This window comes from Poecile atricapillus, chromosome 8, assembly GCF_030490865.1.
Source record: "Poecile atricapillus isolate bPoeAtr1 chromosome 8, bPoeAtr1.hap1, whole genome shotgun sequence".
NCBI classification, from domain to species: domain Eukaryota; kingdom Metazoa; phylum Chordata; class Aves; order Passeriformes; family Paridae; genus Poecile; species Poecile atricapillus.
The window spans coordinates 20,065,821-20,085,308 of record NC_081256.1 but is presented as its reverse complement, the minus strand read 5'-3'; the positions used below and the strand labels follow the sequence as shown (position 1 = coordinate 20,085,308).

General features: G+C 41.0%; 1 protein-coding gene across 3 annotated transcripts in view; it reads left to right on the top strand.

The window, feature by feature from the left end:
• Positions 1-603: 603 nt before the first annotated feature.
• FXR1 (FMR1 autosomal homolog 1) overlaps positions 604-19,488 on the top strand; it is a 33,252-nt gene continuing 14,367 nt past the window's right edge. For all 3 annotated transcript variants that reach the window (XM_058844533.1, XM_058844534.1, XM_058844532.1), the window contains exons 1-8: positions 604-759; positions 10,169-10,221; positions 14,233-14,326; positions 15,551-15,622; positions 17,056-17,204; positions 17,654-17,747; positions 18,590-18,706; positions 18,807-18,977. In XM_058844533.1, coding sequence (XP_058700516.1) covers positions 709-759; positions 10,169-10,221; positions 14,233-14,326; positions 15,551-15,622; positions 17,056-17,204; positions 17,654-17,747; positions 18,590-18,706; positions 18,807-18,977 — 801 coding nt within the window. In that variant the 5' untranslated portion in view covers positions 604-708. The remainder of the gene's footprint in view (positions 760-10,168; positions 10,222-14,232; positions 14,327-15,550; positions 15,623-17,055; positions 17,205-17,653; positions 17,748-18,589; positions 18,707-18,806; positions 18,978-19,488) is intronic.

Genomic DNA, 19,488 nt, shown 5'->3' with positions numbered 1-19,488 from the left:
ATTGCAAAAACACATGGATTTGGCACAGGTACAGGCCGTTCATCAGGCTCTGCATGACTAAGCTTATGTGAGCATCCAGCTCATAGCACAATTCGCGTCCCAGCGCGTTGTGAGGGCCAGCACACCAGGCATTTTTTATTTTTTATTGTTTCTGTCGGCAGCAGCACACGGAGCAGGCAGGGCAGCCCCGGCGGGGCGTGAGCAGGGCGGGGCAGGGCGACCGCCCCGGGGCCGGCGCTCCTTGAGGGACAAAGCCGAGGCGGGGGCTGATGCCGACTGCTATCTTAACCACCCCGGGCGGCGGCTCAGGAGCCGAAGGTGCCCCCTCGGGCGCGGCCTTTTGAGCGGCGTTCATTGCAGAGCGCGGCCCGCCCCGCACCGCATTGTCTCCGCACGCAGCGCCCGCCGCCCCCCTCACGCGGCCGCACCCGCGCTCCCCCCTCAGCCCCGCGCCGGCGGGCGGGGAGATAACGGCGGGGAGCCCTTCCCGGGAGCCCCTCCCGCAGAGACCGCCCCGCTCCGCCGGCGGCGGAGAGCCCTCCCCGCAGGGCCCGCCGCGCTCCGCTCCGCTCCGCTCCGGCCCGCCGGGAGCAGCAGGAGGGGCCGGAGGCGCGGCCCGGCGGGCGGGGGGCGGAGGGGGCGGGCGCCGCGCTCCCCCCGCGGTGACAGTTTCTAGAAGCTCGTCCCGGCGTCCTTTGCGGCCCCAACATGGAGGAGCTGACGGTGGAAGTGCGCGGCTCCAACGGGGCCTTCTACAAGGTACCGGCGGCGGGGGCGGCGCGGGCGGCTCTGCGCCCCGCGGGGCCGGGGCCGAAGGGCCGCGGGGGAGGGGACGGTGAGCGGGGAAGGTGCGGGGGGTGCGGGGCTGGGGGCGGCGGGGATGGAGCTGAGCGGGGAAGGAGCGGCGGGGGGGCGGCGGTGACGAGGCTGCTGAGGGCTGCGCGCAGGGGAGGTTCGCGTGTGGGGAAGGCAGAGCGCTGGCGGGGCCGGGGGGAGCAGATGCGCGGCGCGGGGATTCCCTGAGCCTTCATTTTGGGAAGGGTGGGTGGGTGGGTGTGTGGGGGGATTCGGTGTTGGAAGATGCAGGGGCTTTTGGATGGGATGGGGTGAACCGGGGCGATAATAATGATTTTAAAATGTTTTAAATAATTTAATTTTTTTAAAGATTTGGAGTTTATTTATGCCTTCAGAAATCTTCCTTCACCATCACCCTCCCTGGAATGTCAGGATGGTACAGGATCAATGCAGAATACGCTCAGCTGTTGCCTGTCAGTCATTTTCCCTTAAGCCTGGCTTCAGATGTTTAAGAATCCCAGCTCTTTTTATGGCAGTAGGCTCCTGTCTTCCTCTCCAGAAGGGCTGATTCCAGCCAGTATTGTGAGCACGCAGTGTGGCTGTGTTCTGGGAGGATTTAATCTCGGGACTCTCTTCAGCTATTGTGCCTAGCCACATGCACAGTGTGGCATTGCACAGGCAATACTGCACTTGGTGTGGGGCTGTCCCGTTTGATTCCCCCTCCCCCCTTCAGAATTTCCTGTGTGCAGCTGTGGATTTGGCTTGGGAATCATGTGGTGACTGTACAGTATGTAGAGGCAGTTGGGTGTAAGGGATTGTAACCAGCTGACTTCAGGAGTTGGTTCTTTCAATTGGCCAAGACAAATGGGAGATGCCCATATGAGGAAAGAATGTAGTGGGATAAACTGCATCCCTAGTAGGGGACCCTCTGAAATTTTTACCAAAATGAGTAGGTAATAAATTTTATACATTGGATAATTTTTTTTGTTGAACCGGAAATATCACACTGAAACCCACATCAGAATCATTGGCGTCTAGAACAGGATGATCCTAAATAGAATTCTTCTTTTTTGCCCCCCTGAGCATTAAGAAGCCCAGAATTCGGGAACATTTTTCTTAGCTTTTCGTTTTATACCTTGTGATCTTGGACAGCTTTCCAAATTATGGATCAGTTGCTGTTCTGCTTAAGAGGAGTGTCAGACACATGGGAGTATGAGGTGTGCTGAATTTTTGGACTGAAGGGATTTGTGTGCATGGAATTTGCTACAATAAGCCTGATCTAAAATCTGTGAGGATGACATCTCCTCCTAAATCAGCGAGAATTATCAGCCTTGGATTAGCACCATCATGTGTTTTAGCCCTGTGAACAGTGATTTAAAAGCAGAAGTTTTAATTAAAAATGGCATAATGGCTTTGAGATCAATGAAGTGGGGATTAAGTCCAGCGATGGCATCTTCATGGTGGTTGAAGGAAGGTTAGAATGATTGGATGCACAACGATCAAAGCCCCAACTCAGAGTAATCCACTGTTAATGGAGAGGGGGAAAAACAACCCCCATAAAAAAAGACCCAAACCCAATCATTCAAACAAGCAGAATTTTAAAAGGTTATTATTGTGAGCTAAATGCAGTGAAGTGTGTGTGTCAAGGACTCCATTTTGTGAGTCTTACTCTTGAGGAAGGCAGAGGTTCTGCATTTATTTTGGAACTAGGTAACACTCCTAGGTCACTTGCTGTTTAAAGTGACCTAAAGCAAAGAGGTGTGTCAGTCTCTTTTAGGAAGTGTCCTATTTTGGGCACCAGTAGCATTGATCATTGCAAGATAATGAAAAGAGGCTCATCTTTTCTAAGCTGTGTGATATTCTATGGAAAGTATCAACAGTTTTCTGAAGAAAAAAAGCAGAATTTGTAAGATGGGGTGAGATTTGAATTTTACCTTTAGAACAGTCTGAATTTTGGATTAATTAGCACAGTGTAACCCCAGGTAAATGAGATAAGAAAGATCCAACAGAGATAAAAATTAAAATAATTATGTTAACAATAACATGAGAGATTTTATTTTAATGAGTTATTACTATGATGTGCAACTTAGGTGCGATAGAACAAATGCAGTGGTTAAATCTGTTGGAGCATTATATTGGGTTTTCAGTACTTAGTAGAGGTATGACCATAGTAAATGGTACTCTTTATTATAAAGTTTCTTTAGTTCCTCTAAGAATTGCTCTTCAGTTTTAACAGAGAATTCTTCCTAAGTGCAGGAAGAACACATGTGATATGTATACACTATGGCTGTAATAAATTGGTATGAAAAATTAATATTCTTCATTAAAGTTCATGCATCATGAAAAGCATTTTGAGTTTTCATGCATCAGTGGGCAGTTATGGTAAATCCAAGGTAATTTAAAAAAAAAAATTGTAAGGGGAAGCATATTATGATCTAATTTTAAACTTGTATGTCTAAATCACCAAACTAATTTGTGGTTTCTTTTTTTTTTTTTTTTCTGTTTGCTTTAAAGAAGTAATATAATCTGGAGAACAGCACATCAGTTATATTTTATGCCAGGTTCTCAACCATTACACAGCAGAGCCAGTGTTTAGCCACTTCCTGCAGCTTGGAAGACTTTACATATATCATAATTTTGAGCACCCATTGTCTTTGGAGAACAGATGGCACTGATGGGGCTTGAAATGGTTATGGGCCTCTGAAAAATGGGATTTGTGCTGTGGAACAGGGGCAAACAGACAAGGTTGCTGAAGAAGGTTATGGGCTTGCGTAAATTAAAGGTGCTGTGAGGGCTTCCTTTGAGTAGCGATGCTTTCTAGTTGAGGATTAGCTGGCAGGAAAGTTTTTGTCTTTGGGACATTAGAATGGACTTTGTTTTATGAGTGGTCAAAAATACTTGGATTTCTTTGGTTTCTGAATGTGTCGAAGAGGGTGAAAGCTGAATACTCCCAGCCTTGTCTTGGCCTGCCTGCAGTGTTTTCAGGGTGATGGTTCACTGTGTCATTAAGATGAAATAATTCACAGAATCACAGATGTCTGAGTGTGGCAGAGACTATGGGAGTTCACCTGCTGGGGTAAGGGCACCTAGAGCCAGTTGTCCATATCCAGATGGCTTTTGAGTATCTGTGAGGATGGAAACTCTACAACTTCCCAAACAACCTGTGCTTCTCCTCAGTCACTCAGTAAAAAAAAAAAAAAGTTTCCTGACATTCATTCAGAAATTCCCATATTCCCATTTGTGCCATTATTTCTGGACCTGCCAGTTGTAGAGGGTCTTGGAAGAACCAGACAAAAACTTCAGCTTTACTCAGTATCTCCATCAGTCTTTATGTGCTCATTTATGCAGATTAAGAACCCTGGTGATGCACATTATTCATGATTTCCCACCTCAGCTTCCCTGAAATAGGTTGGGCCTTACAGTAAGACCAAGGTACATGAATTGGACATCAGATCAGTTCCTCTGAGTCAGTGGCATTTGAACAGCTCTGGAAGATCCATTGTGTACTTCCTGCTAGAGACTTCGCTGTGCTGGAAAATGGGCTCTGGTGTGCTGCAGGCCCTTCTGTTTCTTTAAGTTCTACAGTTGTAGCTGTTTAGATTATGCAAGGGGAAAAAAAAAAAGAATTAAAATGGAACTCAACCCTTAATTTACAGGTTCTGAAGTGCTTCCTTGTTGGCCTGTTCCTCTTTGAAGAGGTGCAGTTGTTCTGGTAACAGGCCTAAGCAAAATGCTGGTAGCAGGAGTTGGCATTGGCCTCAAGGCAGACACAAGCCAAAATATTACTAAGGGGAAAAAATGATGAATGACAAGTACACACCATTTCTCCACATGTAGAGCCAAAGCTTGATGAGCAGCTCTGTGGGAGTGAAGGTTTATGCATCAATAAAAGTACAATTATTTTTTAAATTTTTCTTAAAATTTTTAATTAGTGGCTTTGCAAATAACTTCAGTTGCTCTGAGTGGTTTTTAGCTTGATGGTTATTAAAGTAGGAAATTGTCATTAGGAATGTAGCTTACACATTGTTTGTTACACCAGCAAACTGTAACTGGAATGACCTTTGTTTTTGTCTTTAAAGATCTTAACTGTGTTATAATTGTCAGCATTTTTTTATTACATATAGCCCTACATCTGTATGGGTGGGAAATTTTAAACATTTTAAAGTTGTTCCCCATCAGTTGAAAGTTGTGTAGAGTCTTGCAGGAAGTAGCTGTAGTTATTGTTGCTGAGCTGTTTGGTTGAGCCTTTTATGCTGATAGAAGGGGGATGCCAGAGGGAGTGGTTATTGACTGCTGAGGTACATGATCAGTGGAGGATGTCTTCCAGAAGTTTTGCCCTTTTGGAGGATGCAGATGAAGAAACCAGTGTAAGAAATGAGTCATTGAGACTTCCATGAGTAAGCCCAAAGCAGTAAGTAAGCCCAAATTCAGTGCTGAGGCAACTGTCAGAACAACACTTGAATTTGCATGTAATTGTGGATGGAAATCAGCAGTAATGTCATAAATTAAACTATGCTTGTTAAAACTGATATGATAGTTCAGGATATTTTTCTTTTCTGATACCTGCTTGTGGTGGTTGTGTTTTGCAGTAAGCCACAGCTGCTTGCTTTTATCAGTTCCTTGTATCAACAGGTGCAGCTGATAACTTAAAATGAAAATAATACTAAGTACAGACCTTCTTGTCAAGAAGTATTTACAAGTTTCTTTTGTTTGCTTTATTTTCTTTTTGTTTCCTTTGGGGGCTCAGCATGAGATACATCCTTTAGCAATAATTATTTCATGTGTTTGTTACATGAAACAGTTGTGTTTCAGTGTTAATTAGAAATACCAAGGGTTCTTGTATCTGAAAAGGAGTGAAAGGCTTGGTAATTGGATATATTGGTATAGGCTGCTTGACCTTTATGGCACTGGTTCAGCAACAGTCTGTGGTACCAGATGCCACAGTGTTTGCTGTTTGAAATTGGCTCAGCAGTGGGTACGGTGATATTAATACAGTTTCAGTGTGCAGGTATGTGTGACTCAAAGGCCAGCACATTGGCTGTCCCTGGAAAGAAAGTTTGCAGCTAAACTAACAGCACCTCATTTTTAGATTGGATCACCCTACGTGGGGATTAGATAAACTTAGAGAATGTAGGATATAGAGGGAACTTGGATTGCATCTACTTGCTTTACAGATTTTGTGACTTGCCTAGAATTGGACTTCTAAAAAAAATAGTTGTGTGTGTGCATGTACACAGACATACAGTTCACTGTAAGGGCACTTCAGTAAGTCTTGATCCGTTTATGTTATCAGCAGATCCTAATCCTAAATCCATGAGCAAAACCCAGGTAAAAGGGAAAGAGTGTGTGTGGGTGTCTGTTATGAAATGAGGAAGTCTCAGCTGCAGTGATTTTGGTGCAAAAGATTGGCTGAGAGTTTCCTGCCCCGTGGTTCACCCTGCACACCCTGTCCAGCCCCAGGTGAGATTCCCTGGGTGTCCCATCCTGTCCCTCTGCAGGTGCTGGTGTTGGGAGCCCAGCTCCTGCCAAGTGAGTGGCAGAGACAGGTCTGAGCCCAGGATCCTGATCCAGCAGGACATTAATAGCTCATAGTACAGTACAGTCTCCTGCTCCTCCTGAGCGGGGCTGCTCCAGCCAGGGCATACATGGACTGCCAGAGATGCAGCTCACAGCACAAACGGAGTGACTGACACCAGTATCTGCAGAGGCCGAATCAGAGGTCTGGCAAGATGAAGTCATGTCAATTTTTCTTCCCCTTTTGCCCTCTGCAGATCTGTGTGTGTTACAAAACACAAAGGTTATGTGTAAGCTCACTTGCTGGTACTGCAATTCCTTGCTCTTTTTGATGCCACTGTATTTATTGATGATGTGTTTGGTGGTCTCCTGGTAGCTCTGCCTCGTCTCCCGCGGTACATGGAATAATATGTTAGAGCTCTTCAGATGTAGAAACTGGCATTATCTATCTTAGGCAATACTGCTAAATTAAATTTCAGTGAAAGAGTACATTGTTCATTAGAGCAAAAGTTGAGGCGAGGGATCATTACTTAATTTAGTAGAGAATGTTTTTGATACAGTATCAGGCGTGACAAGTGCTAATCTATTTATATAGGTTACCTCACAAATAAAGAACTCCTTCAAAACTCCCTAATTGAAAACCAGGTTATTTCGTTTTCTGTTTTATGTTCATCACACCTCTTCCATAGAAATCCTTGTGAATTTATAGGATTTACTACAATGTCTGTTTTGTATTGTGAAATACCATAATGTCACAGGTTTTTTGGTAAAACCTTTTTTTTTTAAATTTAATTATCATAGGCTCTACAAAGACCTCTTTAAAGACTACACTAAGTCTCATCCTGACATGCATGAAATCTTTCTGTTTTTTTCTGGAAGTTGTAAGTGACAGCTGATAAAGTGTATAGGTGGGGTTGAAGGTGGGAAAGTCATATGCAGGAAGTTTTGCTTTCAGGAAATATTCTAATGATACTTCTGATGTCCTTCATGATAGTAATTAAATATTTTCCAAGAAAACTATTTAAAAGCCATATTGAATTTTCCTTATTTCTAGTTTTATTAAAAATAGACCATACGGTCCATAATACTTCATAGACTTCTGTATTTCAGTTGCTGTAAATGTGATCTCATCCCCACAGCTGTAGAGACATTGATAATAATCAGAAGTAATTGTATACAGTTGCATTCTAATCAGACTTTTTTCATGCCTCACAACAATAAAATTGTTTAATAGTCGTGTAATTTTATTTGATACTTTACATATGTGCAAATGTGACCTGAAGTGAACACTTGATAGATGTTATGTTGGATTATACTAGGGAGTGAAAGAGTTTGGGAATACCAAGTGAAAAAGCTGCGCAGGTAATTCCAAGGCAGTTGCTGCCTACGTGTCTGCCAGCAGTGAGTCTGCATTACACTCTCCTGTGGGAGGGAAGAGCAGTGTGCACACTTTGAACTGAAAGACTTCCTTCCGTGAAGGAGTTCCTGAAACCCGCATGGTGTTGTAAAATGTACAGACTCTTTGTTGGAATTTGTACTTCGGGTTTTATTAAAAATTGTCCAGTGTTTCTGTTTATGCAGCTGACGTTTGTGCAGTGTCAGCTGTTGGTCTGTTGAGAGCCGTATCTCTGCATTCCTGTTCCACTTCAGCTTTGGCATTCTTCAGTGGGACCTTAGCTTGAAAATTGGTTGTGACTATTAAACCTGTCTATACCTTACACAGAAACCCACACTTCACCTGGTAATGGGCTAATTGTCTTAAATCTTCAAAAGTCATTGCAGTTGGATTTCTTTTTTGCACTTCTTTTGTCATCTTAATGAAATCTGTCCTCAGTGGATTCATGACTCTCTTAACTCTAAAGAGCATTAAGTTCTGAATGTTAATCAGATGTTTTATGGTACCTGAGTTGGAATCTCTCTTGATACTGAAGTTGTGCTTTTCAGCAAAGGAAAGAACTGAATTCAGTTCTGCAGAATAAATTTTTAGCTACTATAGGCTGACCTTAGAAATACATTGAGTACTGTGAGGACACAACAGGAACAGAAGACCAGGTTCAGCTATGAAATAAAGTAGCATAATGAGGCAGGGACTAGTATTGAATCACAGACTCTTGGATTGCAGATAAATGGCTGTCTCTAGTAGGGAGTTAATCTCTCCCTGTAAATACTACTGTCTGTTGATAAGTTGTCATGAAGCAGAATGCTGGACTGCATGAGGTTGGTTCTCAGTGCTGTGACTTCAGTGTTTTGTCCCTGTATAGAGTTTGGATGAATTGTAGTAGAAAAACTCCTATTTCCTGCACTGTATGCCGTGTTAATTTGTCCCCTTGCTGGGATACATTTGAAGGGAACTGTTGGTAGCATAAATTTGGTAGAAGTTCTGCTTTATATCTGTTGCTGGCTTACCCATGCTTTAGGCAGTAAAATTTTATATGCTCTTTGCATCTTTAAACAGACATAACTTTATACTGAGTGTAGTTTCCTTGAAACTGAAAGTCCCTGGTTCTGGGTGTGGTTTACTCTCAACTGTTTCACTTTCTTACCTTTCAAAGAAGGAGATTTGCATGCTTTCCCCTTGCAGTGGCAGGATGGCCTTTAAGAGGGTTTATTTTATTAGGAGCACACGAGGTGGTTCAACAAGATGACTTTTGGTGACCTGCTTTGTTGAGGGTTACCGGTGTGCTTTCTGCTAGAACCAGTCTTTTGTGTTGCTGACAGATGGGTTTGAGGGAAGCTCAGGGAGCAGAAAAGCAGGTTTTGAGCAAATGCTTTCAGAGCATTGGCCGAGTATGAGCTCAGGTAAAAGGAGATTTGTTTTTATAGGCCTTTTGCAGCCAGCTGTCAGTGTGGGCTCCTTTACTGTCTGTCATTATATGGAGGGATCTACTGTGTCAAAATTTATCTTTGCCTGAGCTGACACATAATACCTCTGTGGGCTGGTTGCTCCTTGCACAGCTGATATGTTCTTCGTCTTCCTCAGCTGGCAGTTTCTTAAATGGATATAATCCATTCAGTAGATTTCCTGGAACTTCTTTCTCTTAACATAGCTATGCTTTCTTACTCCCTTAAAACTGCAGGGTCCTCCTTGACCACCTCTGCTTGGGCTGGAGCAAAGGCAGGAGTAGTGTTCTTATTTATTTATTTTTTTATTTTATTTTATTTTTTTCCAGCATGGCTACGCTCCTTAATCGAGAAGTGTAGCAGCTTAATTTCTGCATGGATACTTGGGTATAACCTTGTGAGGTTGATCTTTGTTTCTAGGTTTTTGGTATAATGAATGCCCCCTATATGTAAGCACAAAAATACCATGAAATCCAGTATTCTCTTCGTTTTCCTGGGAGGTCCTACAGGCATTTGGCCTCATCCAGTCCCCAATTTAGTACCTGAAAGATGATACCATAACTGGTTGTGTGGCAGCCTCTACTGCCAAATGTGATACAAACTGGCTGCTGGACTGTTCAGGGGGACAGTTGTTTAGGATTCAGTTTGTGCTGGGAGGAACACCGGTGAAGCAAATAGGGCTGTGCACAGCTATTGGAATAACTGTCCTTGCCTGGATCTCTCTCATTTTGTTCCTGTAAAACACCTGTGCACACCTGTGAATAGAGTAAGAAACTCTTGGTAGTGAGTTCAGTTGTACATCAGCTGGTCAGATTTGAGCAGTCCCTGCTCCTCATGTCTTGGAATAGCCAGCTAAGAATATCAGCAACCTCGTGCAAAGAGTGGGAGTGTGTCTTGGAGCTCTCTGAGATTGGAACCTTGGTGTTAGTGGTGGTCTTGGCTCAGGTTCAGGCTGTACTGAAATTGCTGCTTTTTTGATTTCACATGCATTTTTGTAACAAAAATGTTTTTGTTTTAGGGATTTATCAAAGATGTTCATGAGGACTCCCTCACAGTTGTATTTGAAAACAAGTAAGTATTTTATTTTTAAAATGATTATTTCAATAGTAGGTTATTTCAGATTTTACTTTCGCTATTTTTTTGTTTAATTGTTTTGCCTTTAAGAGGAAGCAGATTTCATTAGATATTGTTCTAGAAGTACAGGCTTACTATTCTGTTCAGCTTCCCTGAGCTGCCTTCTTGAATCTGTATCAGAATCCAGTTCATCAGTTACACAGTCCTGTACATTCTTTGGTATCTTTAGTGATGCCCATAGATGTGACAGTCAAATTTAATTAACATAGGAATCAGTGGCACAGGTTTGATACTCTTACATGAAAGCAGAAAAAGATGGAAAATAACAAAGTACTCAAATGAGCAATTCTGTGTCTACTCTTTGGAATGCTGATCAGTATTCTCAACCAGAGAGAAGTAAAAATATCCCGATGGTGATTTTTTTCTTTTAACTATTAGGAGGATAAATATACATATATATCCAGTAAAAAGACCTATTGTTTTTGAGTGGAAAAAGAGTGCAAATCTGTTAGCAAATCTTGAAAAAGAATTATCCATGAGGGCCATTTCATTTAATATATAAACACAGCAGTGCTGCTTGGGAGCTTGTAGTGGCAAGCCAAGGCTAATCCATGGGTTGGTAAAGTACAAATGAGTACCTGTTCAGCATTCTGACTGATAACACTGTGGATTATGGGAGATTCCAGTGCTAATTCCAAATACTCTGTGAGCTACATCCTCTTTCCTGTTTCCCTTCCAGTTACTAGGTGGAGATCCTATAAAATATGTCACCTTTTGATGTGAAAATGGTTATAACCTTTGCCAGCTCTAACCTGTAGATTAGTCTTTGAGCCTTTCTTGAAGGAAGATTGCTGGGTAATGAAGGTAGTGCTAGGGAGTGTGCAAGTGTGTCTTTCTAAACAGTATTTATAATCCTGCTGATGTAATTCCAGGTGTGTATGTGTGTGTACATTTACACATGTGTTAAAAGAAATCCTTGGGGCGGACACATAAATAATCCTGGGGCTTACCCTGCAAAACACAGTGTTTTTTTCTTTCTAACCTATGCTTTCTAGTCCTTCTTTTATGAAGAAAGTTAGAAAGATGAGGTGGCAACTGTAATTTGTACTAACACTGAGGTTGTTATGGAATCTGTTACTGTTTCCTAGGTTTTCATACCCTCACCCCAAAACCCAGCAAACAAAAAAAAAGTTAAACGCTCCATTCTATCCATGGTCTAAGAAGTTGTGACAAATCATGAGTTTAATCTTCAACATCCATATATTTCTAAAGAAAAGTAATTACTTCTCTTTGCATTTAAAATATATACTTTGATGTCAGAAACCAAGTAAGCTAATGGAACTGCCAGGGGTTCACAGGAGGAGTTGAATTGTTGGCAAATCCATTTCTAGTGTTTAGTATCCGTATTATCTGTGTTCTGCAGAAAGTCTGGTAGCAGCCATAGTTCAAAAAGGATGGGCTGCGGCATATGTAGGGTGTTCTGTTGACTAAAAATAGATCTGATCAGGAAGTGTGTACACAGTCAAATTATTCTATGACGTAAATCTGATCAATTTGTATGCTTTTTATGGAGTTAAATTCATAAGGGCTTTAGTGGAACCAAAATCGGCTAGTGTCCTGTTGAGAGCATCAAGTGTTGTGGTAGTGATTATAACTAACAAATACACACATCTACCCCACAATAGGCAGTCAAAACTGTCACTTTGCATTTTCTGCTATTGTTAGCCAATCTTTATCTACAGCTATTGGTAGGTTCCCAAAGTTAAGTGTACCAGCACTAATGATGATTTTGTGACCATAGCAGCGCTCAGTCTCTGGGCAGGTAGCCTTAGTTCTTTTAAGAGACATTTTCTGAGGGTAAGGAGGCAAGGAACAAATGCAGAAGCTTCGGGAACTGGATACTTTTATTACTGTTGGATGGAAAATTGGATCTTGAGGTACAGTTTCATAGAGGCTCGTTGGAGTTTGAAGCAGCTGAATTGAAGGAGAGGCTTCTGTGTTGTAAGAAGCAGGAACCTCCCTTTTTTGTGATGTTTGCTCTGTAGCTTAGGCATCAGTTCTGTCAGATTGTCTTGGTAGGTAGTTTGTATCCCATCACAAGTAATTTTTTAAAACATCTTGGTTTGCATTTCACCAGTGAGATACTTCAATTCTGGACTTAAAATGTTTTGCCACCAAAATTTGGACTCGTATTCTGAGAGCTGAGCCTTCTGTGCACTTTTCCACTGTGCACTTCCTCCACTGGCAGGGAGGTGAAAATCCCAAACCGTGAAATTAGTAACTATTACGTTTGCAGAAAGGACATTTTAACTGCAGCTGAATGTTTTTGTCAGCCCTCTTCGCCATTTCTCAGAAATAGAATGTGATTTAATTAACATGATGTGGCTGAAACACCTTCCAACCTAAACAAAAGCTATCCATGTCATAGAATCCTCAAGGCTGGGGAAGGCTGACACTTGATCCTCTGAGGTCAAGTCCACCTGTGAGGCCTGCACCATGGTGTTCACCACTCTGGAAGTGCCACATCCATGTGCCCTTGGACTACCTCTGGGAATGGAGATTGCACCACCTCCCTGGACAGCCCATTCCAATGTCTGACCACCCTTTTAGTGAAGAAATTTTCCCTACTATCAGTCTAAAACTCCCTGGCACAGCTTGACACTCTTCCTTCTCTGGTCCCTCTGAGCCTCCTTCTCTCCAGGCTGAGCCTGCCCCCAGCTGCCTCAGCTGCTGCTCATCAGATCTATGTCCCAGACACTTCACCAGCTTCTTTGTCTTTCTCTGAATGTATTCCAGCACCTCAGTAATAATCTTCATGCATTTTTGTTGCTTATCAAGCTATAATTAAAAGAAAAATTTTATTATAATGTCTAGATCAAAACTATATGATATGAAACATCTTTATTCAGTGAGGTACGTGAGTGTAAGCTGTTGTTTCAGAGCAAACGTAAATGTATCCATTATCTCATCTAGGAAGTTGCAGAAGTGCCCTTTGCTCCTTATGCTCAGACTTGTTCTACTACCGCAGGCTGCTCTGTCTGCAGGTTATTAAAAGTCAGCAAAGCAAATGACTTGCAGGAATCCTTACTGTTACAAGTTGGTTGGTTCTGTTGGTTCTAAAGTGAATCAGATGGGCAGAAAGAATGGATGTTGCAATGCTTTGACAGATACCATTAGAAGTCCCTCAGATATTCCAAATTAATAAGTTTTTTTTTGAAGGGTCTTTTTCTTGTTTTTTTATTTGAACCTTTGTAGAGCCTTTAGTCAGATTTCTGACTAAGAGTGAGGAACAGCTGATGGCATTCTATGACATTCACAGAGTAGAAGGAGAACAAATTTCGGGGGAACACAGTGAATTTAATTGCTCCAGTTGTCTTCATAAAATGCACTGGAAACATACACTTCTACAAATACAATAATTTTGTAGAACCAGCCATAGTAAAACAAATAGCTTTGCTATACAAGAAAGTAAACCTTTATTTTGTATGCCTAGAAATAATTGGTCTTGATAAGCAGGTGTAAAGATATGTTTTGATCTGAATCTGTTACTGGGGAACATCAGCAAGTTTGCAGGTGGAAAGTTTTGTTAAAGATTGGGTTCAGATTTTCCTGAAATACATAAAACTTCAGTGGTAAGCAGTTGAAATGTTAAATATGAGGTGGAGAAGTGGATGAACCCCATAGTGGACTGCAAAGCTGAGCTTAAATATGTATAAGGGCTCTATGACTTGAGCAGTAGGAGTGTTAACTACATCATATAATATCTTTTACTGAGGTTTTATGAAAGGCCTTAGTTAAATTATTCAGTTAATTTAAAAATTTTGTTGTTAAATATCTCCTCAGATACTGCTTTTGTCTTGTCATGATTATGTTGTTCCTCTGCTTATATGCAAGGAAACAGAACTCATGAAAGCATGAATTGTAATGAAACTCAGAATTCCAAAATTAAAATGAAGAAAACAATGGAGAAAATTGAGAATTAATGTGTAATGCTTCTTCAACTTCCAGTTGGCAACCAGAGCGCCAGGTGCCCTTCAATGAAGTCAGATTACCACCACCCCCTGATATCAAGAAAGAAATCGGGGAAGGAGATGAGGTGGAGGTGAGTAAATGCTCATGAGCTGTCCTGGTCTGGAACTGATTGTTCGTTCCAGGCAGTGGTGAGGGTTGTAAGGGCATTACCAAGATGAAGGTTTAAAATGGAGCATGTCTCTACACATGAGTTTATTAGAATTTCAGTGAAGCTGTGACATTTCAGTTTTCCCACAAAACTGCCAGTGGAAATTTTTTCAAAATCTAAAACTTAAAATAGCTGAGAAGGTTTTAATTTTGACACAAAATGTAGGCAGTTTTCTTTTTTTGACCTGGAATGTTAAGTCTTGCAAATCTTTGATATGAAGATGTAATAAAGCTCCTCTGATAACAAGAGTTTTAACTCAGATGAAATGTCTGGTACAGTCTGGTATGAAATTGTGTAAATTATGGTGTTCTATAGAGAGAAAGTGTTAATAGGAGTGATGTATTAAATCTAGAAATCAAAATACGCATGTTCTGTTCCCTCCTCATTGTAATATCATGAGTGATTCAGTTTAATTTCTGGGGGTTTTTCTGTACTTGTCCTTAAAATCAAAGTAATGAATTTCCTTTCCTGAGGATACTGTCATACTTTTCAGCAACTAATCTAAGAAAAAATGTAGCTTAGGTGCTGGGTTTTTCTCTTCCTTTATTTAAAATACATTGCCTTTATTAGAGGTTATATGTAGAAGGTTATTTTCTGCTTCCTTGCTATTGTAAAACTCATTCAGGTTGTGTGCAAATGACTTTGGCCTATCAGAAGTGTATGAGGAGCAAGTGGAATTTAAGGATGAGAAAACTGGGTTTCGGAAGTCCTCTGTTCTGTATCTGATCAAGCATTAACTTGGTAGTGTTTTTCAATATGGAATATGTAGTCATGTGATGACTTGGTTCATTTCAGTAGTCCTTGGTTTATCAAGTAAGCCAAGGACAAAACAAAAATCTTAATTGTGGAGTTAGTTCTATGAGTGGACTTCCAATGAAGACAGTGTTTGAATTTACTGAGGAATTGCCCCCAAAGAACTGTTTAGCCAAAGTTTTATCTTCCTTTAAAAATTTCCATTGAATTGTCAGTAATTTATGCAAAGAAATTTTATTCACAATCCTTGCAGTGCAAGAAGGATGGGGGTAGAATACTGTTCCGTTTTAATGAAAATTAGAAAAGTTTCGTGGTTCTTCCTTCATTATATATGCAGATAAATGAATTAGGTTTGTATGTACTTTCAGTGGTTCTTACTGCTTTCATTTCTAGGTCTATTCGCGGGCAAATGAACAAGAACCTTGTGGCTGGTGGCTGGCAAAAGTTCGAATGATGAAAGGAGAGGTAAATTATTTTAAAAGCTACCAATTTCATGCTGTCATGTTAAATACAGTTAATAGAAGTTCTTTGTCAGGAATAAACTCTGAATAAAGTACTACCAATACAAAAACATGAAGAAAGAGAATTTTAAGTTGTGACCACTTTGGAATGACCTTTGCTGCATTGCACAGTGTTAGAGCTGAGCAAGTGACTTCCATTATCTGAAGTTTAATTGCTTGAAGGTCTGAAGGCATGCACAGAGGCAGGATTTCTGACAAACCTGTCTTGTGGATTGAACTTGATGCTGAAAATGAAGTAAAGCACCTGTGGTTAAAACCTGTTTATAGTTGGTAAATTAAACCTGCTGTAGCTATTGCTGTGGGTGGCTGTGGGTTGGTTTTTGTGTATGTGTTTTCCCTGAGTGTAGGGGAAGGACACTGCTTGTTTTGCTTTTAGATATGTTTTTATTTTACCATAAATAAATGGTTGTTTGCAGCTGCCAAGTAACTTGCAGATTCAGACACTTGAATGTATAGAGCTGTGACAGTGTTTGACCCAGTCTTATTAAAGCTGTATTTTGGGAAATGACAGCAAAGAAAATTGAACTTCATAGTGGAAGAATCTTGTATTCTGATGCTTCTGCTGTATCAGAATCCTGAAACCAAAGGAAACAGTACAGAGAAAAAATAATTCTCCACTTTCTAAGATTGTTTAAAAACTGTCAGCAATTACTTTTTCTGACTATTTAAGTAAATTGTGTTGAGACAAACAGATGCCAGTTTTGAGGAAGAGGTGAATGTACTATTGCACCCAGGTGGAAGAGAGGGGAAGAGAAGGCTGCATCCCTAACACAGAGCCAGGCTGCAGGGATACTGTGCACACAAGCTTCTTTAAACTTACATATGTTGGGTGGAAGCATAGGAGTAGATGATTGGTTACTTAAATCTTTTTAGTTCTCTTGCCTTGCTAAATTTGGTAGTATGTGTTGAAAAGATTGAGTTTTTGTATTGATTTTGATTGTGCATGATTCCCAGGTAGTTTACCTATTGAATCAGTGGATTTGCCTGGTTTGTTTTAGTGTTGCAGAGTAGATATTTCTGTGAAGAATTATTCTCTGATATTTTTTAGAATTTGAGCTCCAGTAAACATTTTGGGTTTTGAACTTGAACTGAAGTAATGAAACTATTTGAAGGAGAGACGGGCATGAGAAAAATCGATCCAAGATGCTGTTGTGGTAGACTGAGATTATGCTGATAATGATGCCCTGACTTCAGTGAGGGGGCAGAGGGGTGCTGTAATATGTCCAGGCTCATTTGTGTAGAAATGTGTCATTGTCTCAACTTAGTTTTAGGTGTTTGTTTATATATTCATATGTGAATTCCTTTCTGATGCTGGTAATGTTACTGTGTTTTTGTTATTACTTACTGAAGTTATTATTTTTGTAAAAAAACTCCCAGTTTTACGTCATTGAATATGCTGCTTGTGATGCCACTTACAATGAAATTGTCACTTATGAACGACTCCGACCTGTGAATCAGAACAAAACTGTCAAAAAGAACACCTTCTTCAAGTGCACAGTGGATGTTCCTGAAGACCTGAGAGATGCGTGAGTAGCTCTGCACACTTCTTTTTACTTTATGGCTTTTACTTTATGGAAGGGGGAGAAAAACCCACTTGGCTTCTGTTTTAGAGGCTGATTTACAGGTCTGTGAAGAATCTTAAGAGTGGTTATGGCTGCAGTAGCTCATTTAGAAACTGCTTATTGGGACCCTTGCTGAGCTTTTGGGGTGGGGGACACAAGCCAAGTTCTCAGGTAGGAACTTCTTGCCTCTATAGGTGATTCATTTCACAGTAGGCCTGTTACTGAATCTTTCCAGATAATCATGGTGCCATAGAATGCACAGGGAAACTGGAATCATATTGAGGAGAGTGGGAACTTTCCTGTTTCTAAACAGTCCTTGTCATAAACTACTAAATGTTCTTGGGTCTGATCATGTTATTACATTTTCAGTTTTGATGCAACTTGTTGAAAAAACAGTAATTTTGTCTCCTTAGGTGTGCTAATGAAAATGCACATAAAGATTTCAAGAAAGCTGTGGGAGCATGTCGAATTTTTTATCATGCTGAAACTGCTCAACTAATAATACTGGTATGTAATTGATTCTATGTAAATGTTATATGAAGTCCCAGTATATTATTTATAGGAAATACATAGCCAGCTGTGTGTGTGTATGGAGAATGGCTTAACTTGTCAAGCTATGTAAATTGTGAGAGATTTAATTTAAGTAGATGCATTTAATCTTTGAGGGTAAGGCCTCCAATGCAGACAACTTAATTTTAGGAGCTGCTTTGAGTGTCATTGTTTGTATGACTTTTTGTCATTCTCAGCTGAGTTCTGTTTCACTGATTTGAGCAGGTGGCTCAGAGGTAAATCATCTCACTCCACTCTGGAGCAACAACTTTCCCCTCATGCTGTATTACACTGTGCAGTTTGACCCACAGCTGGGTTTCCACATGGAGAACTGCACCAGCTCAGTGTAGCCATTAAGGAATTGTTCACTGAGATGCTTCTGCCATGGTTTTCTTAATACGTAGGGTTGTACCAGCTTTAGTTTTTCTTCATTTACTCAATATTATCCACTTGAACCTCACTCTACATGATTGTGCTGTCCTTGATTATTTCCTTAGCTCTCTTACCCACACAATGACAAGTATGTATATTGTAGAAAGATTTGTTTCGGCAACATCAAGGGGAAAGGGTTGCTGTGTAATTCAGCAGCAAAGTCTTTAATGTAAAATATGCTGAGAGTGAGAACAAATAGTTGTTGGTGGTGCTGAATTTTTCATGCTTTATTTTGAGGAAGAAAAGTTTTCATGTGACTTCTGGAAATGGAGATCATGTTTATGACTTAGTTTCAATAGGTTTCTGATTTAGCATTTAAATGTGTATTTGCTTACAAAGTCAAAGCTTAGGTTCCTTCTCTCCTGTAGTCTGCCAGTGAAGCAACAGTAAAGAGAGTGAACATCCTCAGTGACATGCACCTGCGCAGCATTCGCACCAAACTCATGCTGATGTCGAGAAACGAGGAAGCTACAAAACACTTGGAGGTAAAGCCACAGCTTGTGGCTCTCATTGCTTAAAACTGAGCTCAGAGCAGTGCATTACAGTGAGTGCACATGGATGAATCTGCCTTTGTTTTCCCTTCAGTGCACAAAGCAGCTTGCTGCAGCATTTCATGAGGAGTTTGTAGTCAGAGAAGATTTAATGGGACTTGCTATAGGAACACATGGCAGTAACATACAACAAGCCAGAAAGGTTCCAGGAGTTACAACCATTGAACTTGAGGAGGATACCGGTACTTTCAGAATCTATGGAGAGGTAAGGGGGAACTTCATATGAATCCTTGGAGTATTTCACTCTGTATCTGCTTTTAGAGTGGTGAGAGCTGTACCCAGACTTAAGAACAGAAAACAGCTCCTGAGATTTTGTGTGTCTTTGTGCACATTGACACTGTGGCAGCTTATACTGCATATATTTGAAATACAAGCCTTTGTTGCAGTAGTAACTTCCATAAGGTGTGTTCTGTCCTAATCACTCCATTTTGCTGTATATCCTGGTTAACCTGAGAGAGGTATCATTTCCTGCTGTTTTACTTGATCATGGGTTTGTTTGTATTTCTTTTCTCCCTCAGAACCTTACTGGTTCTGCTCCTCCCCACTGCCTCTTTTGTGTGTGTTTTGCTGTGTGCTGTCTGTTCCTCTGACCTAGCCAGGTGTGTTAAAGCCTGTATCTACTGCTTCTAACTCTTATGTTTTGGCAATTTAATGCTGGCTTTAGCAAAATAATGATTTGCTCCAAGTTGATTCGATCTGTGTGACTCTTCTGAATC